Below are 17,788 nucleotides of genomic sequence, written 5' to 3' on the forward strand. Positions count from 1 at the left end.
ACATGATACAGAGTCCAATGGAGCTGTAGCGCTCCATCAAGGAACACTACCAAAAACTCACTGATAATCTTTTCCTTCCAGAGTTGGTTTACATAAACCAAGATTGTAATGTAATACTTGGAACTGTGAGATGGTATTTCATGCTTCCTGTCCATCCATATACCACCTAGTCTTTCTGTTCACTTGCTGATTTCCCTACTACCCTGCCAGCTCTCCTTGCCTATCACTCACCCTCTACAGGAAGCCTGTGGAAGATCAGGACTGCAGCCCAAGCTAGCTCCTTCCACTGGGCTTTCAAATTAAACTCTGATCCTTCTCCTAGCTCAGCAGTCCCTGTTCACATGAAGTAGTTAACTGATTTCTTCTGGCTCTGTACCCCAACTAAAGTGGTTTTCCTTGTTTTCTGGCTGTCTACTTGGAACCACTCTTTCTAGGAGACTCTTTGCTCCCATAAAAGGTAAGCTACACGGGCTTCCTCTATGTCAATAAGCCCCATCTAAGTGTGCACCAGTCAATATACAAAGTCTTACAACCTGAGTACACAGTCAGCCCCCCGTATCTGCAGATCACATGTCCACAACTTCTGAGTCTGTAGGTTCAACCTACCAGGGATTGAAAATATTTGGGAAAGAAATGATTGTGTCTGTAGCCAAACATAGGTAGATATTTTGTTGTCTATACTCCCTAAACAATACATGAAGTAACAACTATTTAAATGGCATTTGCATGGCTTTAAATGGTATAAGTAATCTAGAGATGATTCAAAGGCAACAAAACTATGCGTGTAGGTCCTAGGCTAATGCTAAGCCATGCCACTGAAAGGACCAAAACTTTCACTACTCAAGAAGGATCCTGCAACCTGTCCATGTGTGTACCAAGGGACGATGGCACATGTTACTCCAATTCATGTGTCAGTGCTTCCTTGGAGCTGACCCCCGTCGTGGTGGGGGCTACACATCTCACTAAGGTTGTATGGCAGCATCTTAGACACCAGGAATATTTGGAGAACAAAAAAGATCTTCAAATGGCAAGTACAAGGTATGAATCTAGATTAAAAACATTCAAAGCCGTTCTTTGGACATGAATATGGGCAAGCTAGTAGATGGTACTACAGAACCAACATCAACCTTCTTAGCTACAATGTTCTTAGGAGGTATGTGTTGAGGTAGGTCAGTGTCTTCCATTTCCTTATGAGCAATGCTGCAAAACACAGACCGGCTTCCAGTCTAGGTGAAGGGACGATGGTGGTTCATTCTGTCTCTCATTTAGTGTCTCTGAACGGTTGAAAATGTTCAAAATGGGACAGAGGGAAACTGAAACTGGAGCACACGGCACTTAGGCCACTTGCCAACTGTGCCCAACCACACTGTAGCCTTGGCATGCCCCTCCTCTTGGTGTACCAAGGACTCACTTGTGGGACCTTGTTCAGACACACCCTTTTCTCTGACAGAAGGTTCTGCATACACCTGCTTGGCTGACTCCTATTAGTCCTTAAATGTCACCCTCAGGAAGCCCTCCCTGATTTCTCCAGGAATCAGTTCTCTTTTTGCACTCCTCAGGGGGCCTACTCCATCTCCAGCTGAGTCTTAAACCACTGTGGCTCTTTACTGAAATGCCTCTCATGTCTTTAACCTTGTTGTTCCCGAAGCACAGAAACTGCATTACAACGGTTATCTTCTTTTCTTTTTAAAGATTTATTTCTTGTATTTGTGTGTGTGGTGGGGGGTGCACATGTACAGGTGCACACACACAGCTGTGGGCAGCCTGGTGTGGGTACTGAGAACCAAACCTGGGTCCTCTGCAAGAGCAGCAAGTGCGTGTAAGCACAAGGCGTTTCTCCAGCTGTTTGTGTTTCTTCTCTCAGCATAAGCCCAGCTCCTAATACGTCCCGAGTATCAATACCACAGAAGGTTTGGAAAGAAAATGCTGTTAAGATTTCTACTTTACAGGTACCTTCAAAGTCCTGCAGGATGTGACCTTCCTTAAAGGGCAGGGTCTGTTTCTGCTGCTGATCCAGCATGCTGTGAACCGTGATGAATTCGTCATCGAGCGCTATGACATAGGGGAAGCACACAGCCGCCCCAATCACATTCTCTGACCAGTGCACAGGGGCACGCTGGGAAATCCCAGCCACGGTGGCAAACATGCCTAGAAAAACAGAAAGGAGGTGTTGTCAAGTAAGTATGAGGTGTTCTTTGCCACAGAAATGACTGGGTGAAAAGTCACTGGCTCACTCGATTCTCCTATAGGCTTGCATTTCAAGATCAATAATAGAATATACTCATATGCGAAGAACCATATATGACTTCATCACTGTGAAGAGAACTGCCTTATTCAAGATGCATATCATGTCTGCTTGTAATCACAAATGAGATTTTAAAATATTTCCATTGAACTCACAAGCCCATTTATAAGTGACATGTTCCTCACACAGGAGAAAGAAAACTGCTCAGGAAGTGTGGCAAGCTGTCTTCCACTACATCACCTAGCTGGCCTCTATGCTCCAAGCTCTTTTTCACACATTTGGTCAGCATATTTACTGAGCACCTACTGTGTGCCAGGCACTCTACTAAGAGTCCATTCAGAAGCTGGCTCTGCTTAGAGTTGAGGTCTGAGCACTGACAATTGGTTTTACCCTTTTATCACTGAGAATGTATATACGCTATAACACAGAAAACTGGTTTGTTTATTCAAGACATACTGCTGTAAAGCCTTTGTTTACAGTAAACTTGTGACAGTTTATCTATACTGTACATAAGGCACTGATATTAGCAATTACTGAGATGAATATTTTGACCAAGATGTGTCTATCCATTTTAACTTTAACTTTTGAAAGCATCACAGAGTAGCTTCCAAATGATTAGACATCACGGAAGCAATCAAACAGCTTCTGTTCTAACAGGGGGTGGAGAGGAGGCAGGTATAAAAGGAGGGCTGAAAGCCCCATTGCTTTGGGTCTCTGCTGAGGTACCACATCCTAGCAGGAGCATGAAGTAGGAAAAAGCCACTTACTTATCTCATGAGGCAGGAAGCAAACCCAGAAGAGTGGAGAGAGAGGAACCTAGACGACTTCCCCCTCATCCTTCTAAGGCCCACCCTAAGTCTTCCCTCCAGATTCCACCTCCTAAAACAGTAGTTCTCAACCTGTCAGTTTTGACTCCTTGGGTGTTGAATGAGCCTTTCACAGGGGTCACCTAAGACCTTAGGAAAACGGACACATTACAACTCATAAAAGTAACAAAACTACAGTTACAAAGTGGAGATGAAATCATCTTATGGTTGGGAGGTCACCATGATATGAGGAACTGTATTAAAGGGTCGCAGCGTTAGGAAGGTTGAGAACCGCTGTCCTAGAGGACCCACCCACCACTTTCCAGTTGTCACCTGGAGACTACAACTCTAACACAGGGACCCTCTGGTGACACACGTCCTGATCACAGCAAACAGTAATGCCCAAGTACACAGAACAGCATCAGAAACCTCCGACGGAGTGCAGCACAGCTATGCAACAAGGCCACGCTGGGGAAGCTAGTGCTGTCCCTGGAAGTCAGCCAAAGAGGCCAAAATGGAGAAGAAATGAACAGCCCAGCTGGTGATGTGATGCCACCTCCACAACAGGAGGGAAGTACAGACTGGCAAAGGGAGGAGCAGGAGCGATCCCAGAGATTCTGCTAAACTCTGGGTGACAAAGCCACGCTCTGAGCAATGAGACTCCATGATAAGATCGAGACTCTCAACACGGCCAGTCAGGGTCACTGCACTTACCCTCTCAAGGGAATCACACAGTGCAGAGGCACTGGCTAGTGTTTCTGACATAAAGAGGGCAGAAGACAGATGCCAAGAAGTACAGCTTCTGCAGTCTCACTGGAGGGAAGGAACAGAGCCCTAACTGACAAATGAGAAGGCCCAGTCAAGTCAGAGAAGTACCCCTAGGAAGAGGCTACTAACTAGTCTGTTGCTAAAGTGCCCTAGCTAACTCTCTTCTGGCCAAGCAGGTGAGGAAGTCTGTTGCTTTTACACTACTACAGGAGCCCAGGTGTTGTCAGTACACAGTGTGAGCGATTTGGAAAGGGCACGCCAACTTTTAAGACCATTCTTTTTGGCCACGCCCCTTCTGGGTTCAAGCCCACCTGTGATCTAAACCCACATAACATGAAGCACAACCGAGCTATTTCCCTTGTCTGAGAAGCACCATCAAAGGGTATGGCTAAAGTACTGCAAAAAGTTAGGTAAACTTGACTCACAAAAGGTCAAGTATGCTCTCATATGACAAGAGTGGTCACAAGTTACACTCAGGGAGACAGGCAGAAGAAAAGAATAGAAACAGGTGTCGTGTTGAAAGGTGCATTTACAATCTCGATGGTAGTTTGTCTGAACTCTTGATTTCTGGAGCAGGTGATGATGCTATTTGTAGAACGTATGGTTACAGAAGGTCTATGTAAGAGACCTTACAAATACTCTTTCTACGTGCTTATAACTGTATTCACTACAAGCAGAAGGACAATTAAGTACGTTGGTTAGCATTTAGCATGACGCTCATGTAGATGACACATAAAAGATGACTGTCATTCCCTTTAACCTAACACTATAACCAAGGAAGGATTACAAGACTCTAACAGTTTTCCTGTGAAGTCTTCAGAACCAGAGCAGTTAGGGCGACACGCAAGGACAGGTGGAGTGAAATAGGAATTCCAGATACATACCCAGGGTATGAGGAAGTCGGTGTCTATTAAAGGCAGCCACTGAAATCAGCAAAGAGAAGGGCTCTGCCAACTGCTTATGGGCATAGTGGACAGTCATATAAAAAAATAGCAATTGAATTGCTTCTTTACATGGTGAGACATGAGACCATACAGGTAATATCAGAAAACACAGATGACTTTATCTATAAACTGGAAGACAGGGAAGTCTCCCAATTACAACTCAAAATCATAAAGTAATAACTTAAAACGTCGATACATTGGATTATAGAGAACTTTGTAAAAAGAAATTTTTGCAAGGCAAAAATTAGAAACAAACACCTAAAAGGTAAGTGGCAAACACGTTGGTATTTCAGATATATAAAGAATACCAAACAATACTAGTGATAACAGAGGGTTTGGGGTAGGGGTGAGGTTCAATGAGTGGTAGGACATGGGCTTGGCATGGATGAGACACTGAGTTCAGTCCATAGTGTGCGCGCGCACACACACACACACACACACACACACACACACACACACACACGCACACACACACACGCACACACACACAAATTAAAAATAGACAACAGAATAGGTAATCCCTATTTACTAACCTAAAGATGCACAACTGACTCCTAAACATAAGGAATTCTCAGCGTTGCTAACAGGGAAATGTGCTATGCTGCTAAAGACACAAAAGTCTGGCAGTATACTCTGGTGGCCAAGCCTGGAGGGGAAGAGCATTGCCATCAGGGAAACTATAAAACAGCCCTTACCAGAGGAGACATGGTGATACCCAGCTCAGCCCACATACATTCATGCTCTCACTCAGTGTAAATCTGCTGAAATAAAAAACAAAACTACTAGTAGTAATAATAAACACACAAACAATAAATAAATAGGTTACCTAAGGGAGGAAGCTAGATGTGGACAGGATACAGGCTGGGTCCTCTGTGGGGATCTAGATCACAGAACTTGCAGGAGGATGCAGATGAAACCTTGGTGTGGTGGCAAGGTGACACTAAGATACAGAAGGATGTGTCCTAACATGATCTTATGATGCAGTCACCCTAAAACGGTGGAATTCCCAGCACTGTCCATGGGCTCTGGGGAGGAATGGCTTGGCACCAGGTCTGGTACAAGGACATATGGAATGTGAAGCCCTCGGGTTTCTAGAGACAGGGCAAAGTGGTTCAAGAGTCCACCATGCAAGCTCTATTAGGAGTGTTAAAAATATCCCTAGTTGATAGACGGGACCTTAATGTCTCACCCTGACCTCACACACAGTGCCTAGGGGATGCCAAGTGCTTAAGGAAGGGAAAGTTTGCTCCCCAGAGGCATTCCCAGTGGTATATGAAGGGAAGAATAGACAGAAACACAGCATTACCTATTGTCAGGGCTAATGATGGCATGGGCCAGGCAATGGTCATCAACAGCCATTATCATCGCAAAAGGGAGGAAGCCATGCAAACTCCCACAGAGGTACCCACACTATAAAGTCTCTTGCTTCCCTCACAAAGTAAGCACAAAACCCCTTGCATCTCCTAGTTACCTGCTTGGAGTGGACAGAGGCCTGAGGGGTCACAGTGACATGTTAAACAACTCTATGGGGATAAAACGATCAAAATTCCAATCCAACTCCTTCAGCAAGGGGAAGGAAAAGCTAAGGAAAAAATAAAAGGAGAGAGAGGGACCCAAAGCAAAACTAAAATTGAACAAATCTATCGGCCAACTACAATGTATGGTACAGAGACAAGAAAACAGAAAACCCAACAACAACAACAACAAATACTGCACGGATATTTAAATACAAGCACACATATGTATTTGTGTGTGTCTGTTACATATGATAAAACAGGAGGAATATAGCGTGTGTAAATGTATCTGAGAGTATTTTGAGTATTTAACATGGTTGCAGTTTTTCATTTGCACATGTGTCTATAACTGTGAACCGTATTAAATGATTAACAGATGAAGAGCTACGGTATCTAGAGCTGCTTCAAAATAACGACTAGGGAGAGCAGGCATGCAAAGGGACTGACAGGGCGGAGGCCAGAGAAGATACACTGGTTTCTTTCTGCCATGCTCATATGCCCACATATGTGTATGTGTGCTATATAATATACATTTATAGATTAACTAAATATATAATTACATCTATTTATCTAATTCTAATTTATTTATTTTATTTAACAATATTTTAATGTATAATATATATAATATATAATTATATACAAATGTACATAATATATAATTACATATTATATACATAAATATATAATCATATACTTAGTTAATTTATAAATGATATATAATAATTTATATAGCATATAAATTATATACAAACATGCATGGTTTATAATGTATAAATAAATATAAACATATAGTTTAGTAAATTATATACAAATATATTTACAATGATATATTAATTCTAATATATTGTATATAATTTATATAATATAAATATATGATTAAATATAGATAGATACATATAGATATTCTTTCCATAATAAAAAATTCATTTTTTTTTTAGAGCAGAGGACATCGGGACCAAGCATTTTCTTCTTCTATCAAGCTATGAACAGACATGGAAGAGTCTTGAATACACAGTCAAGTAGAAGCCGCTCTGAAAGGCCACATATCATAGGATTCTAACTACACATTCCAAGCCCAACTACAAACGAAGGCAGAACAAGGTTAGTGATTGCCAGGAGGTAGGGTAGGGGTTCAGGGTCAAGCCCAGGGATTTTTAAGTCAGTGAAAGCACACTGTATGGATACCACAGGAGTGGTTACAAGTCACTGTACATTTGTGCAAGCCTATCAAGTGTACATCACCAAGAATGAGCCCTAACGTGAATCTGAACTTCGTTTATAAGTGAGGTGTCAATCAGGTTCACTGGCTGTCTAAAATACCATTCTGGTGGAAAATGGTGACCCCACCCCCCACTGAAATCTGATGGAATTTCAGCACACACCAGTCATGCAGCTCTGCTATGACCCGGCCACACATTTCCAGTGCTGCCAGGCACTCTTGAGTCCAATCATGTGCCACATGCTATCTGGTCCACAGAGAACTGCATGTGGTCACTATGTCACCTAGTGACATTGTAGCCATCTTAATCAACAACAGATACTCTGACAATGTATAATGGCAGCACCTAAGGATACATTTCTCAGAAACCCTCACCCTCCCATTGCAAGGTGTATCCAGAAACCCTAAGACAGCAGACAGGATGCAGGTGCCCTGAACAGCAACGCTGCAGCCCCTCCTCACCCAGGCCTCCCGGGCCAGCCAGCAGGAACTCCTGTCTGCCTATTCTCTTGACAATGGGTGGCTTCTCCTCGCTGCAGTAGGGAAACAGGTCCTGGGAAAGACCCGTGCTGTAGTTCAGGATGATGTATTGTGTGGTCAGGGCCAGGCACAAGAAGTAGCCATCCACAGCCACGGCAAGAGGCTGCTCTGGAGTGGACACTTCCTTGACAATTTGTACTCGGTCCTCATACACCAGGAACATTTGGACGGTCCTGCGCTTCACAGAGATGATGCACACTTCCACGCAGAAAGGGTCTCCATTCACAGGGTTTTCGTTCACTGCAAATGTTGTAGCCCCTTTGATGCGGGCTCCTGAGGGGACTGGCTCCAGGTTGAGCATGTTAACCAGGGTTATGGAGTTGTCACAGAGCACCAGCAGCCTATTGAGAGCTGAGGCTGCACACAACTCGTTCACAGGCTTCTTGAAGCCCAAGTGCCTATGCAGCTGTTTGGTGGCGGTGAAGGAGGCTGTCCCTGCCGGCATGGCCTTCTCCTCCAGCAGGAAGTGGTAGATGAAGCAGTCATTGGTGCCGACGTAGAGGTTCCTGCCACAGCACTCCACACACTCAATGCTGATATGCTCTTTGTCACCCGTCAGCAGCTCCCGCTCCACTGCAGAGACCAAGGTGAAGGCCTTGATGTTCATCATGTCTACTGGGTGCTCTGTGGGAAGATGGGCAGACAATGTTAAACTTGGAGGAGGAAGGAAGAAGCACACACAGCAAACTGTAATGAAGATGCACCGATTCCCCATTCATCATTTCAGCAGAGGAATCTGATACCATCAGAAAACAGAGAGAAAAGAGGTCCTGTGACTTGCCTCATTTGATGGCTGGGGTGCTTGGGATGACTTGCCCTTCCACTCACTCCCAACAGAACTGAAAGCTCCACAGAATTGTCTCCATTTCTCCTGGGAGACACACCCACACCCACATCTACTCACTCACACACACACACATATCCACAGACAATGTGAGGGATACACTTCTGGAAAAAAGCAGTAAGGGAGCTCATCAGGCTTCTTTAATGTCTATAGCTACCTGCATATGTGTTTAAAAGAGTAGTGGGCACTATCCTCTGAATCCCTTGTGCTCTCTGTCACGCAAGCTTGCCGGTTCCAGGTCCACACTGGTCTAGGAAAAATGCGCACACACACTGAGGAACAGAGATGAGCCCCCAACCTCCCATCTTGTAGGTGGTGAGATGAGCTGTTCAGTGGGTCTGTGAGGGGGTCACTGGTACGGCAGTCACTAGAGAGCTTCACTGGAAGAAAAGCACCCTGGGTTTCCCAAGGTCTCCTCCATCGTGGACTCTGGCTTTACCCTCCACAAAGTCAGAAGCTGCAGAACTGCAAAACAGCCTTCCTTGGCTTCTGAGTGGGAGAAAGGCAGCTTCCAAGGACAACTCCTAACTCCTGGGAGGCAGGGGATCCACAGGCTTAGAGGGACTAGGGGCTGACAGAAGTGGCAGAGACCATAATCAGGCCAACCCAAGAAAGCCGCACCTATCACACCAAGCTTTTCAGAGATGCAATGGGACCACTTGAGGAGAAGTCACTTCCAGTTCTTTGTCATATTCCAAAAGGTTGGAAGACCTCAGATATTAGCTACTTCGGGAAAAGGGAGGAGTCCCATACTGTCTCAGATGCTTTTCCACTCAAAAGACTCTAGAGCAGTGGTTCTGAACCTTCCTAATGCTGAGACCCTTAACACAGTTCCTCATGGTGTGGTGACCCGACCATAACATTATCTTCATTGCTACTTCATAACTATAATTTTGCTACTGTTGTGAATCATAATATAAATATTTTTTGGAGATAGAGGGTTGCCATAGGGGTCACAACCCACAGGTTGAGAACCACTGTTCTAGAGTGTCATAATTTTGCACACCCCTTACCCACTGAGGCAATGGCTGGTATTTTGCATCAGACTATAACTCCCTTCCCTGAGCCCAAGAGGGAGGACTATCTGTGGAAATATCTGTGCTCTTCCCATCCATCTCCATCACTTGAAATGAAGTTGGACTGTCTCTCCCCAGGTCATGAGTTCAAACTTCATCTCCCTTGTAGTAGAAATGGGAGGAAAAATGGCTCTGAGATTAAGGCTTGAGCGTGAGTATGGGCTTAGTGCCCTTCACAAAGAGGGCAGGGAGCGGCGAGTCTCTTCTATTGTGTGATGACTCAGCAAATGGTGCCTCTATGAAGACCCTAACCAGACACTGACAGATAGTCCTTTGATCTTAACATTCTCCATAGGTGTGAGCCATAAAGCACCATCACTTACAGATCACCCAGGTCACAGTACTGTTACAGCAGGACAAATACACTTAGCTTTTCCAGTCTGGTCCACATCTGCGAAATGGATGTAAAAGCAGCAGCCTCTCCTTCACAAGACTGGGGTGGAATAAATCTGCTCAGGTAGTGTTTACTATCTGGCACATAGCACTCTGAAGCTGCTCATGTCAGCATGAAGACTAACTCCTCCCCTTCTTGATGGGTTCCACTGATCTCAGCCCCTCAATCTGCTTTATTTCCCAACCTGAGCTCTAAGAAAAGAAACACTCCCAGGTTCTGTTCTCAGATGTGGCTATCTCACTGACCTCTACTGAAGGACAGAGGGAAACAAAGGAGAACCAGCAGGAGGCGGGGCACACCTGCTCTCCGACACATTCAGTGGGGCAGAGGTGAACTACCACAAGTCCAGAGCCAGCCAGGGCTACATAGATAGGAACCTGTCTCACAACAAAATCAAAAAGAAGAGCAGGAGAGGGGAAGGGAGGGAAGGAGGGGGGAGAGAAGGGGGGGAGAAAGAGGAAGGGGGAGGGGAGAAAAGGGAGAAGGGGAGGGGGGGGGGGGGAGAGAGAGAGAGAGAGAGCGCGAGCTCCCTGATGCAAGCCTATAATCCCAGCTACTAGGGAAGCTAAAGAGGGAAGAGCACACATGAAGACCTGCCTGTCTCCAGGTGACAGGATTTCTCAGAGCTCCAGGGACAGCTGAGAAAAGAACCCATACAGACCTCTCTCTGCAAGTAACTTCTGGGACATACGACTCTCTCTCTCTTTAAAAACAGCACCACCTATTTGTCAAGACCAAATAGAATTACCAGAACCCACCTAGACAACTTTTCCATTTAAATGCTAATGAGTAAACCACAGATATTGAAATGTAGGCTGGGAGACATCTAAGCCAGTAAAAGCTGAAATAATACAAAATATGTCTTCCTTCACTGGTTGATCAATCAGGGCTGTCTTTTAAAATGGCAGAATAAAGCAATTCTGCCACTTAAAATATGAATGGCATCTCATGCTTTTGGGAAAGAATAGAGAAATGAGCTTTGGGCACCTACAATCACACTCCTCTTATTTAACTTCATAAAGCAGGTTGTACATCATCCCAGTCTCTGTCTTCCCTCAGCATAGAGATAAACTATACGTATTTGTGGTGAAGAATATCATGCAAAGTCAATGCCTCCTGCTTAGTCTAATGAAGAGGGTGAGTAGGGAAGAGCGGAAGCAGAAGGAACTGTAAGGCAATCGTGTCTTATGAAAAAGCTATAATTCTATGGCACTTAAAAACAACTGAAGTACTGTTTCATCATCTGCCAGCTCAAGTCTTGCTGATGACAAATTTCCTAGTAGAGGTCTTTAACTAAGATAAAACAAAACAAAACAAAACAAAACAACAACAACAACAACAATAGAAGGCTGGAGAAGTGGCTCAGCAGTTAAGAGCACTGGCTGCTCTTCCAGAGGACTCAGGTGCAATACCCAGCACCCACAACTATCTACAGCTCCAGTTTCAGGGAAATATGATGCCCTCTACTGGTCTTCCTGGGCCCCAGGCATCACATGGTGCACAGACATACATGCAGGCAAAATGCTCATATACAAAAAAAAATACTTTTTTTTTTTTAAATTAAAAGCCTGCTTTTTTCTCTCTATGATGCTGTCTGAGACAGGGTCTCTTATAGCCCAAGCTATTCTTGAATACCCAGCTTCCTCTTTCCATTCCTAAGTTATTAGGGATGTTTCACCACAGCTACTAAGAGCCTGTTCTTGTAGTTAAACAATAGTTTATAAAAAGCAAAAATGAATGGAGGCAAGTGAAAGATGAACACATAACTTAAAATAGTTTATTCTTATAAGCAGTAGCAGCACTCTCCTCGTGATCTAGTTCAAAGAATATATTTATGTAGCTGAAATAAGAATTATAAAAAGGTAAACATTAGGTCACACATCTGTGTTATCATTAGTTCCAACTTGCAGCCAGTTCCTCGTAGTGTGTAAATAAAATAAAAAGCTCTAAGATGGTGACTCGCTTCCCAAGGGCCTTACAACCTCATGAAGCAAATAAAACTAAAAATACAAGGGGAGCAGATGAGTACTGTCTAAAGGCTAAAAGAATAGTCTTTATATTTTGCTTTTTACACCACTTTTTTCACTAGTCCTTCAAGAATTTCATATAATGTGTTTTCTACCCACTGACTTAACTTTGTGTCCTTATTTAATTATTTATTTAATTATGTATTTTACCCGCCAAGTCCAATTTGCACTGCCCATATATTCTTGGATGTGTGGCCTTCCACCAGACTGTGGACTACCTACAACTGTAGAAACTTACACACACACACACACACACACACACACACACACACACACACAAACTTAACCTTATAAGGAGGCAACAATGCTGCTACTACACACCACAGACTAACACATTAAATAAATAAATAAATAGATAGATAGATAGATAGATAGATAGATAGATAGATACGCAAGCAAGCAAGCAAGCAAGCTCAGTGCCAGGAATGAGTTTCTACTTTTGGAATTATTGACTCCAAAAGATCTCACTGATTCCAAATATTACAAGCTATTGCCAAGGCTCTTGGTTACCCTACAGAACTCAACAGTAAGAGCCTATTACTGAAGACACCACACCCTTGAGTCACAGAACATGAAGATATCATGTTGATAATGACCTGGAAGCTTCATTCCTATTGGCTGCCTTTCATACTGCTGGAAGGTACTATGCAAAGTAACAATCTTAATCATTGTTCTCTACCAACTTGAGATCATGTGTTCTGTCCTTTGAAAGGTATTGCCACCAGTGATCTAAATGTGTCTTTGAAAATGTCAATGTAGGACCAGAGAGATGACTCACTGGATAAAGATGCTGTTGTCATGTCTGAGAACCTAAGTTGCATCCCCAGAACTGACACGGTGGAAGGAGAAAATCAGTTCCCACCAGCTGTCCTCTATCTCTACACACATACTGTGACAGCATGCCCTGTGTGCAAAATAAAACTTTTAAAAGAACATTCTAATGCAAAAGTATTAATTTATTTCTACTAATGAGCACAAAAGCAGTCTTGTTTAGTTAGCACATCTGGTACTGCTTTGGGTGTCTTCCCTTAGGCTTTTGGCTCTCCTAAACCTAAGCTCCAGAATGGTGAATTCATTCTTTAAGGCTCCCCAAGGGTTGGCTACCGGAGAATTTGATATTGCCCGTATATTTTAAAATGCCTGTTCTCTTGACTTCTAGACAACAGTTATGCAGGCTTCCTGGGCCTTGCTTCTTCCTCTTCACAGATCACGGCCAAGGTCAGCAGCTTGGATATGAGGGAGGACACTGTGTTCCCCAAAGCAAGCCCAGGGCTCTCTATGTAAATTCTGTTAAACATTTGAGATTCACGTAATACTAGTTCTGTGCAATAAATTTTCCTGAGAATTACAAAATAGAGAGTTCATATCCTCCTTTATAAAGCCAATATAAAGCACATTTCTGATAGTAAAGCCCATTAGTGTTTTTCTCAAAAGAGAAAATTAGGTCACTCTTACAAATAAACATGTCCCTTAGCAGCTGTGTCAACCAATCAACATACACTAAAATAAAAAATGTGGTTATGTTGAAATACTACATTGGCAGCATGTTTACAGGAAAGTCCACAAAGTTAAAATCTGTTGGTTTAATTTTCCACATTTACAAACTAAAAAAGAAAAATGTCATTATTTTCATAGTTGCATAAAATTTCAACTCAACATTCATCCATATCAAAAGTTTGCAGTATACTACCTAAAACCAACAAGTCCCCACTAGCAAGATTTTTAAAAGATGCATTTTGCTAACTCTATTTGTTCAAGCACTCACAGAGGCGGCCAGGGGGCATAGGATCCCCTCTTGGGCTGGAGTTACAGACATGGGTGCTAGGAACAAAACTCAGGCCCTCTGTAAGAGCAGTGTACACTCTGAAACCACTGAGCCATCTTTCTGGGCCTCAACAGCAGACATTTACAACTATTTCCTTTAAAAGAAGACAAAGATGTCTGTTAGTACCATCTGTAGTGGGATGAATGGAGTCCTATTCAAAACGCTAAAGGCCTAAGCCACAGAGCCTGTGAACAGCACCTTCAGTAACACAAGATTTTACAGATGACTGGGTTAACATGAAATCTTTAGGTCAAGCCCTAACCCAAGATGACTACATTCTATAATAGAGGAATCAGGCTGCAGACTCATACATACAGAGGAAAGATATTAATAAGGGAGGGGGAGACCCAAATCTACAATCTAATGAATGCTGGAAGGTACCAGAAGAGGAATTCCATGGCTTCTCCAGCTCTCAGAGGAACTAGCCCTGCCCACCCTTGATCTCAGTTTTGACCCTCCAGAGCTGTGAAACAGTACAATTCTACTACTTAAGGCACCCAGTTTGTTACAGCATTCCTTACATGCTGATGGGCTGTGTCTATTCTAAGTTGCACTGGGAGTTTGTCAGTATGAAACAAAAAACCCAAATCAACAAATAGTACATAAGTTATAAAGAATTGAAATAAAAACATAAGACTACTAATACTCAAATGTCAACATGAGGTCTACAAAGATTCTCCTAGAATTAGTAAAAGTTTAGAAGCAGTTAATTAAAACTACCTATATCAAGGTCATCTGCATTCTACACATATATAACAATTGTAAACTTTAATTTTAAAATGTATTCAGTATAATATATGAAAAAAATCACCTAACAAAGATGTACAAGATCTCTGAATAAGCCAGGCAGTGGTGGCACATGCCTTTAATCTGAGCACTCAGGAGGCAGAGCCAGGAGGATCTCTGTGAGTTCAAGGCCAGTCTGCTCTACAGAGCGAGTTCCAGGACAGTCAGGCCTATGCAGAGAAACCTTGTCTTAAAAAAAACCAAAAACAAAAACTCTGAACAAAATCTTATTCCTATACATTAAGGAAGACCTAAATTATAAACACAGCATTTTTTTTTCTTGCAGAAACTGACAAGCTAGTTTTAAATTTTACATCGAAATCCAAGGACCTTGAATTGTCCAAACAACCTTGAAACTGTAGCATGAAATGACAGGACCTAATGGAGTTCAGAAACAGCTATCAAACGACAGTGTGTAACTAAGACATAAGGCTAGCCTGGTACTGAATGCCTGACTGTAGTTCCATCTGCTAGGCCAGGCTAAGGTAGAAGGACCACTTGTATCTAAGAGCCAGAGGCAAGCTCCACAACATATCTATCACAAAAAAGTAAAGAAAAGAACGGAAGGGAGGGAGGGAGAGAAAAACACAAAGGGTTTATATAAACAAGCAGGTCAAGCCCCATACCGGGAGGAAAAACTGCAGTTCATGCACCTGCCAAATCACACAAGAAGATCTAAAACTCCCGCAAGCCAACAGTCAAAACAAGAAACGCTGATTTTCCACATGAATAAAAAATTCGAGAGGACACTTCACAAAACAAGGTACATTGATGACCAAAAAGAACATGAAAAGACTGTCACTGTTACTAGATACCAGAAAAACTTAGGATAAGCTGTATGAGCTGACTTCATACCTACCAGAATAGCTACCAGTAAGATGACTGACACCAAGCTGATCATGGTGCACATGTGTAGTGGGTAGCTGTTTCAGTTTTGACCTGGAAGTACTACCCCCATTGAGGCTTCTAGTAACTGTCATGCCTACGAGGCAGGGCCAAGACAGGAGCCCTTAAGCCCCGAGATTTGGATATGCTGGCATTCTTGGTTTCTGGGTCCTGGATGCTGGATGTAGATCAAGCAGAGTTCTCCAGAGAATACTGTTGGACTGCACTTCACCTCTCCCGGACCCTGTGACCTATCTCTTTACTTGTAAGTTACCCCACAAAATAAACCTCCCTTTTAACTACGTGGAGTTGCCGTAATATTTCCACCAATACACCTGCCTCCAACTTCAGCACTTGGAAAAGCAGAGGCAGATAGATCTCTGAATTCAAGGCCAGCCTGGTCTACAGAGCAAGTTCCTGTTGTGGAATATTATTTTAAGATGTATCTTGTTTGTCTTAATGATGCAAAGATGTATTGCATTCTTTTATGTTGCATTTGTTTCACTCTGTGAAGCTGTGTTACTTTGTCTGTCTAAAACACCTGATTGGTCTAAGAAAGAGTTGAACAGCCAATAGCAAGGCAGGAGAAAGGATAAGTGGGGTTGGTAGGCAGAGAGGATAAACAGGAGAAATCTAGGAAGAGATCAAGATCAAGGTACAAAAGAAAGGAGAGGAGGACTCCAGGGGCCACCCAGCTACACAGCAAGCCACAGAGTAAGAAGTAAAGAAAGGTATACAGAAATAGAGCACGGTAAAAGCCCAGAGGCATAAGGCAGATGGGATAATTTAAGTTACAAAAAGCTGGCTAGAAACAAGCCAAGTTAAGGCTAGGCCTTTATAAGAAAGAAAAAAGTCTCTGTGTGAGATTATTTGGGAGCTGTGTGGCAGGCCCCCAAAAGAGCCAAAGAGCAAAGAATAAAAACGACCAACTACAAATTCCTGGCCAGCCAAGGCTATATAATGAGACACTGTCTTAAAAAAAAAGTTTGGGGGTTGGGGATTTAGCTCAGTGGTAGAGCGCTTGCCTGCAAGGCCCTGGGTTCGATCCTCAGCTCCACATACCAAAAAAAAAAAAAAAAAAAAGTTTGACTTATAAAGCCCTGGGATCAGAATCTAGTACGATCTAAACAGAAGAAAACAAACAGGAAAGCAAAGATGGATGCCAAGTGTCAATGGGGAGTTAGTTCCAATGGAAATCTCAGGTTTTGGTTTAGTCCCTTTGATGATTCTAGTTGGTGATTTTTCTTTTTACCAAAGCTAAAACATTATCTGGCTACCTCATTCATTTTATTTTGTTCATTGTTTTGTTTGTTTTATCAGACAGAGCGTCAAATTCACTATGTAACTGGGGATGACCTGGAAAGCCTGATCATGCTACCTCCACCTTTGGAGGGCTGGAATTACTGGCATGGACCATCTTGCTTGGCCATTTTTTTTCTCTCCCTTTCTTTCTTTCTTTCTTTCTTTCTTTCTTTCTTTCTTTCTTTCTTTCTTTCTTTCTCTCTGTCTCTGTCTCTCTCTCTCTCTCTCTTTTCCTTCCTTCCTTCCTTCCTTCCTTCCTTCCTTCCTTCCTTCCTTCCTTTTTTCTTTTCCTCCTGAGACAGGGTTTCTCTGTGTAGGCCTGGCTGTCCTGGAACTCACTCTGTAGACCAGGCTGGCCTTGAACTCGGAGATCTACCTCTGCCTCTGCCTCTCAGGTACTGCACGGTGGGAAGGAGAGACACAACTCCTGCAAGTTGTCCCCTGACCTCCACACATATGCTGTCCAGGCATGTGTGTGCCCTCACACATGTAAACATAAAACATAATATAATAATACAACTGCACAAACTGTAAATTTCCATTCATGACTATCACTGTAGACAGCACAGATGTGTGCTGATTAAACTCACAAGTGCTTATTTTAGGAATAGGA

General features: G+C 43.1%; 1 protein-coding gene across 3 annotated transcripts in view; it reads right to left on the minus strand.

Annotated features, from left to right (window-relative positions):
- Nucleotides 1-17,788, minus strand: part of Tgfbrap1 (transforming growth factor beta receptor associated protein 1) — a 54,290-nt gene that overhangs the window by 19,798 nt on the left and 16,704 nt on the right. For all 3 annotated transcript variants that reach the window (XM_036167223.1, XM_036167225.1, XM_036167226.1), the window contains 2 exons: nt 7,959-8,660; nt 1,954-2,148 (listed from right to left, as the gene is read on the minus strand). In XM_036167223.1, coding sequence (XP_036023116.1) covers nt 1,954-2,148; nt 7,959-8,646 — 883 coding nt within the window. In that variant the 5' untranslated portion in view covers nt 8,647-8,660. The remainder of the gene's footprint in view (nt 1-1,953; nt 2,149-7,958; nt 8,661-17,788) is intronic.

The sequence above is a fragment of the Onychomys torridus genome, chromosome 18 (genome assembly GCF_903995425.1).
Source record: "Onychomys torridus chromosome 18, mOncTor1.1, whole genome shotgun sequence".
Classification (NCBI taxonomy): Eukaryota; Metazoa; Chordata; class Mammalia; order Rodentia; family Cricetidae; genus Onychomys; species Onychomys torridus.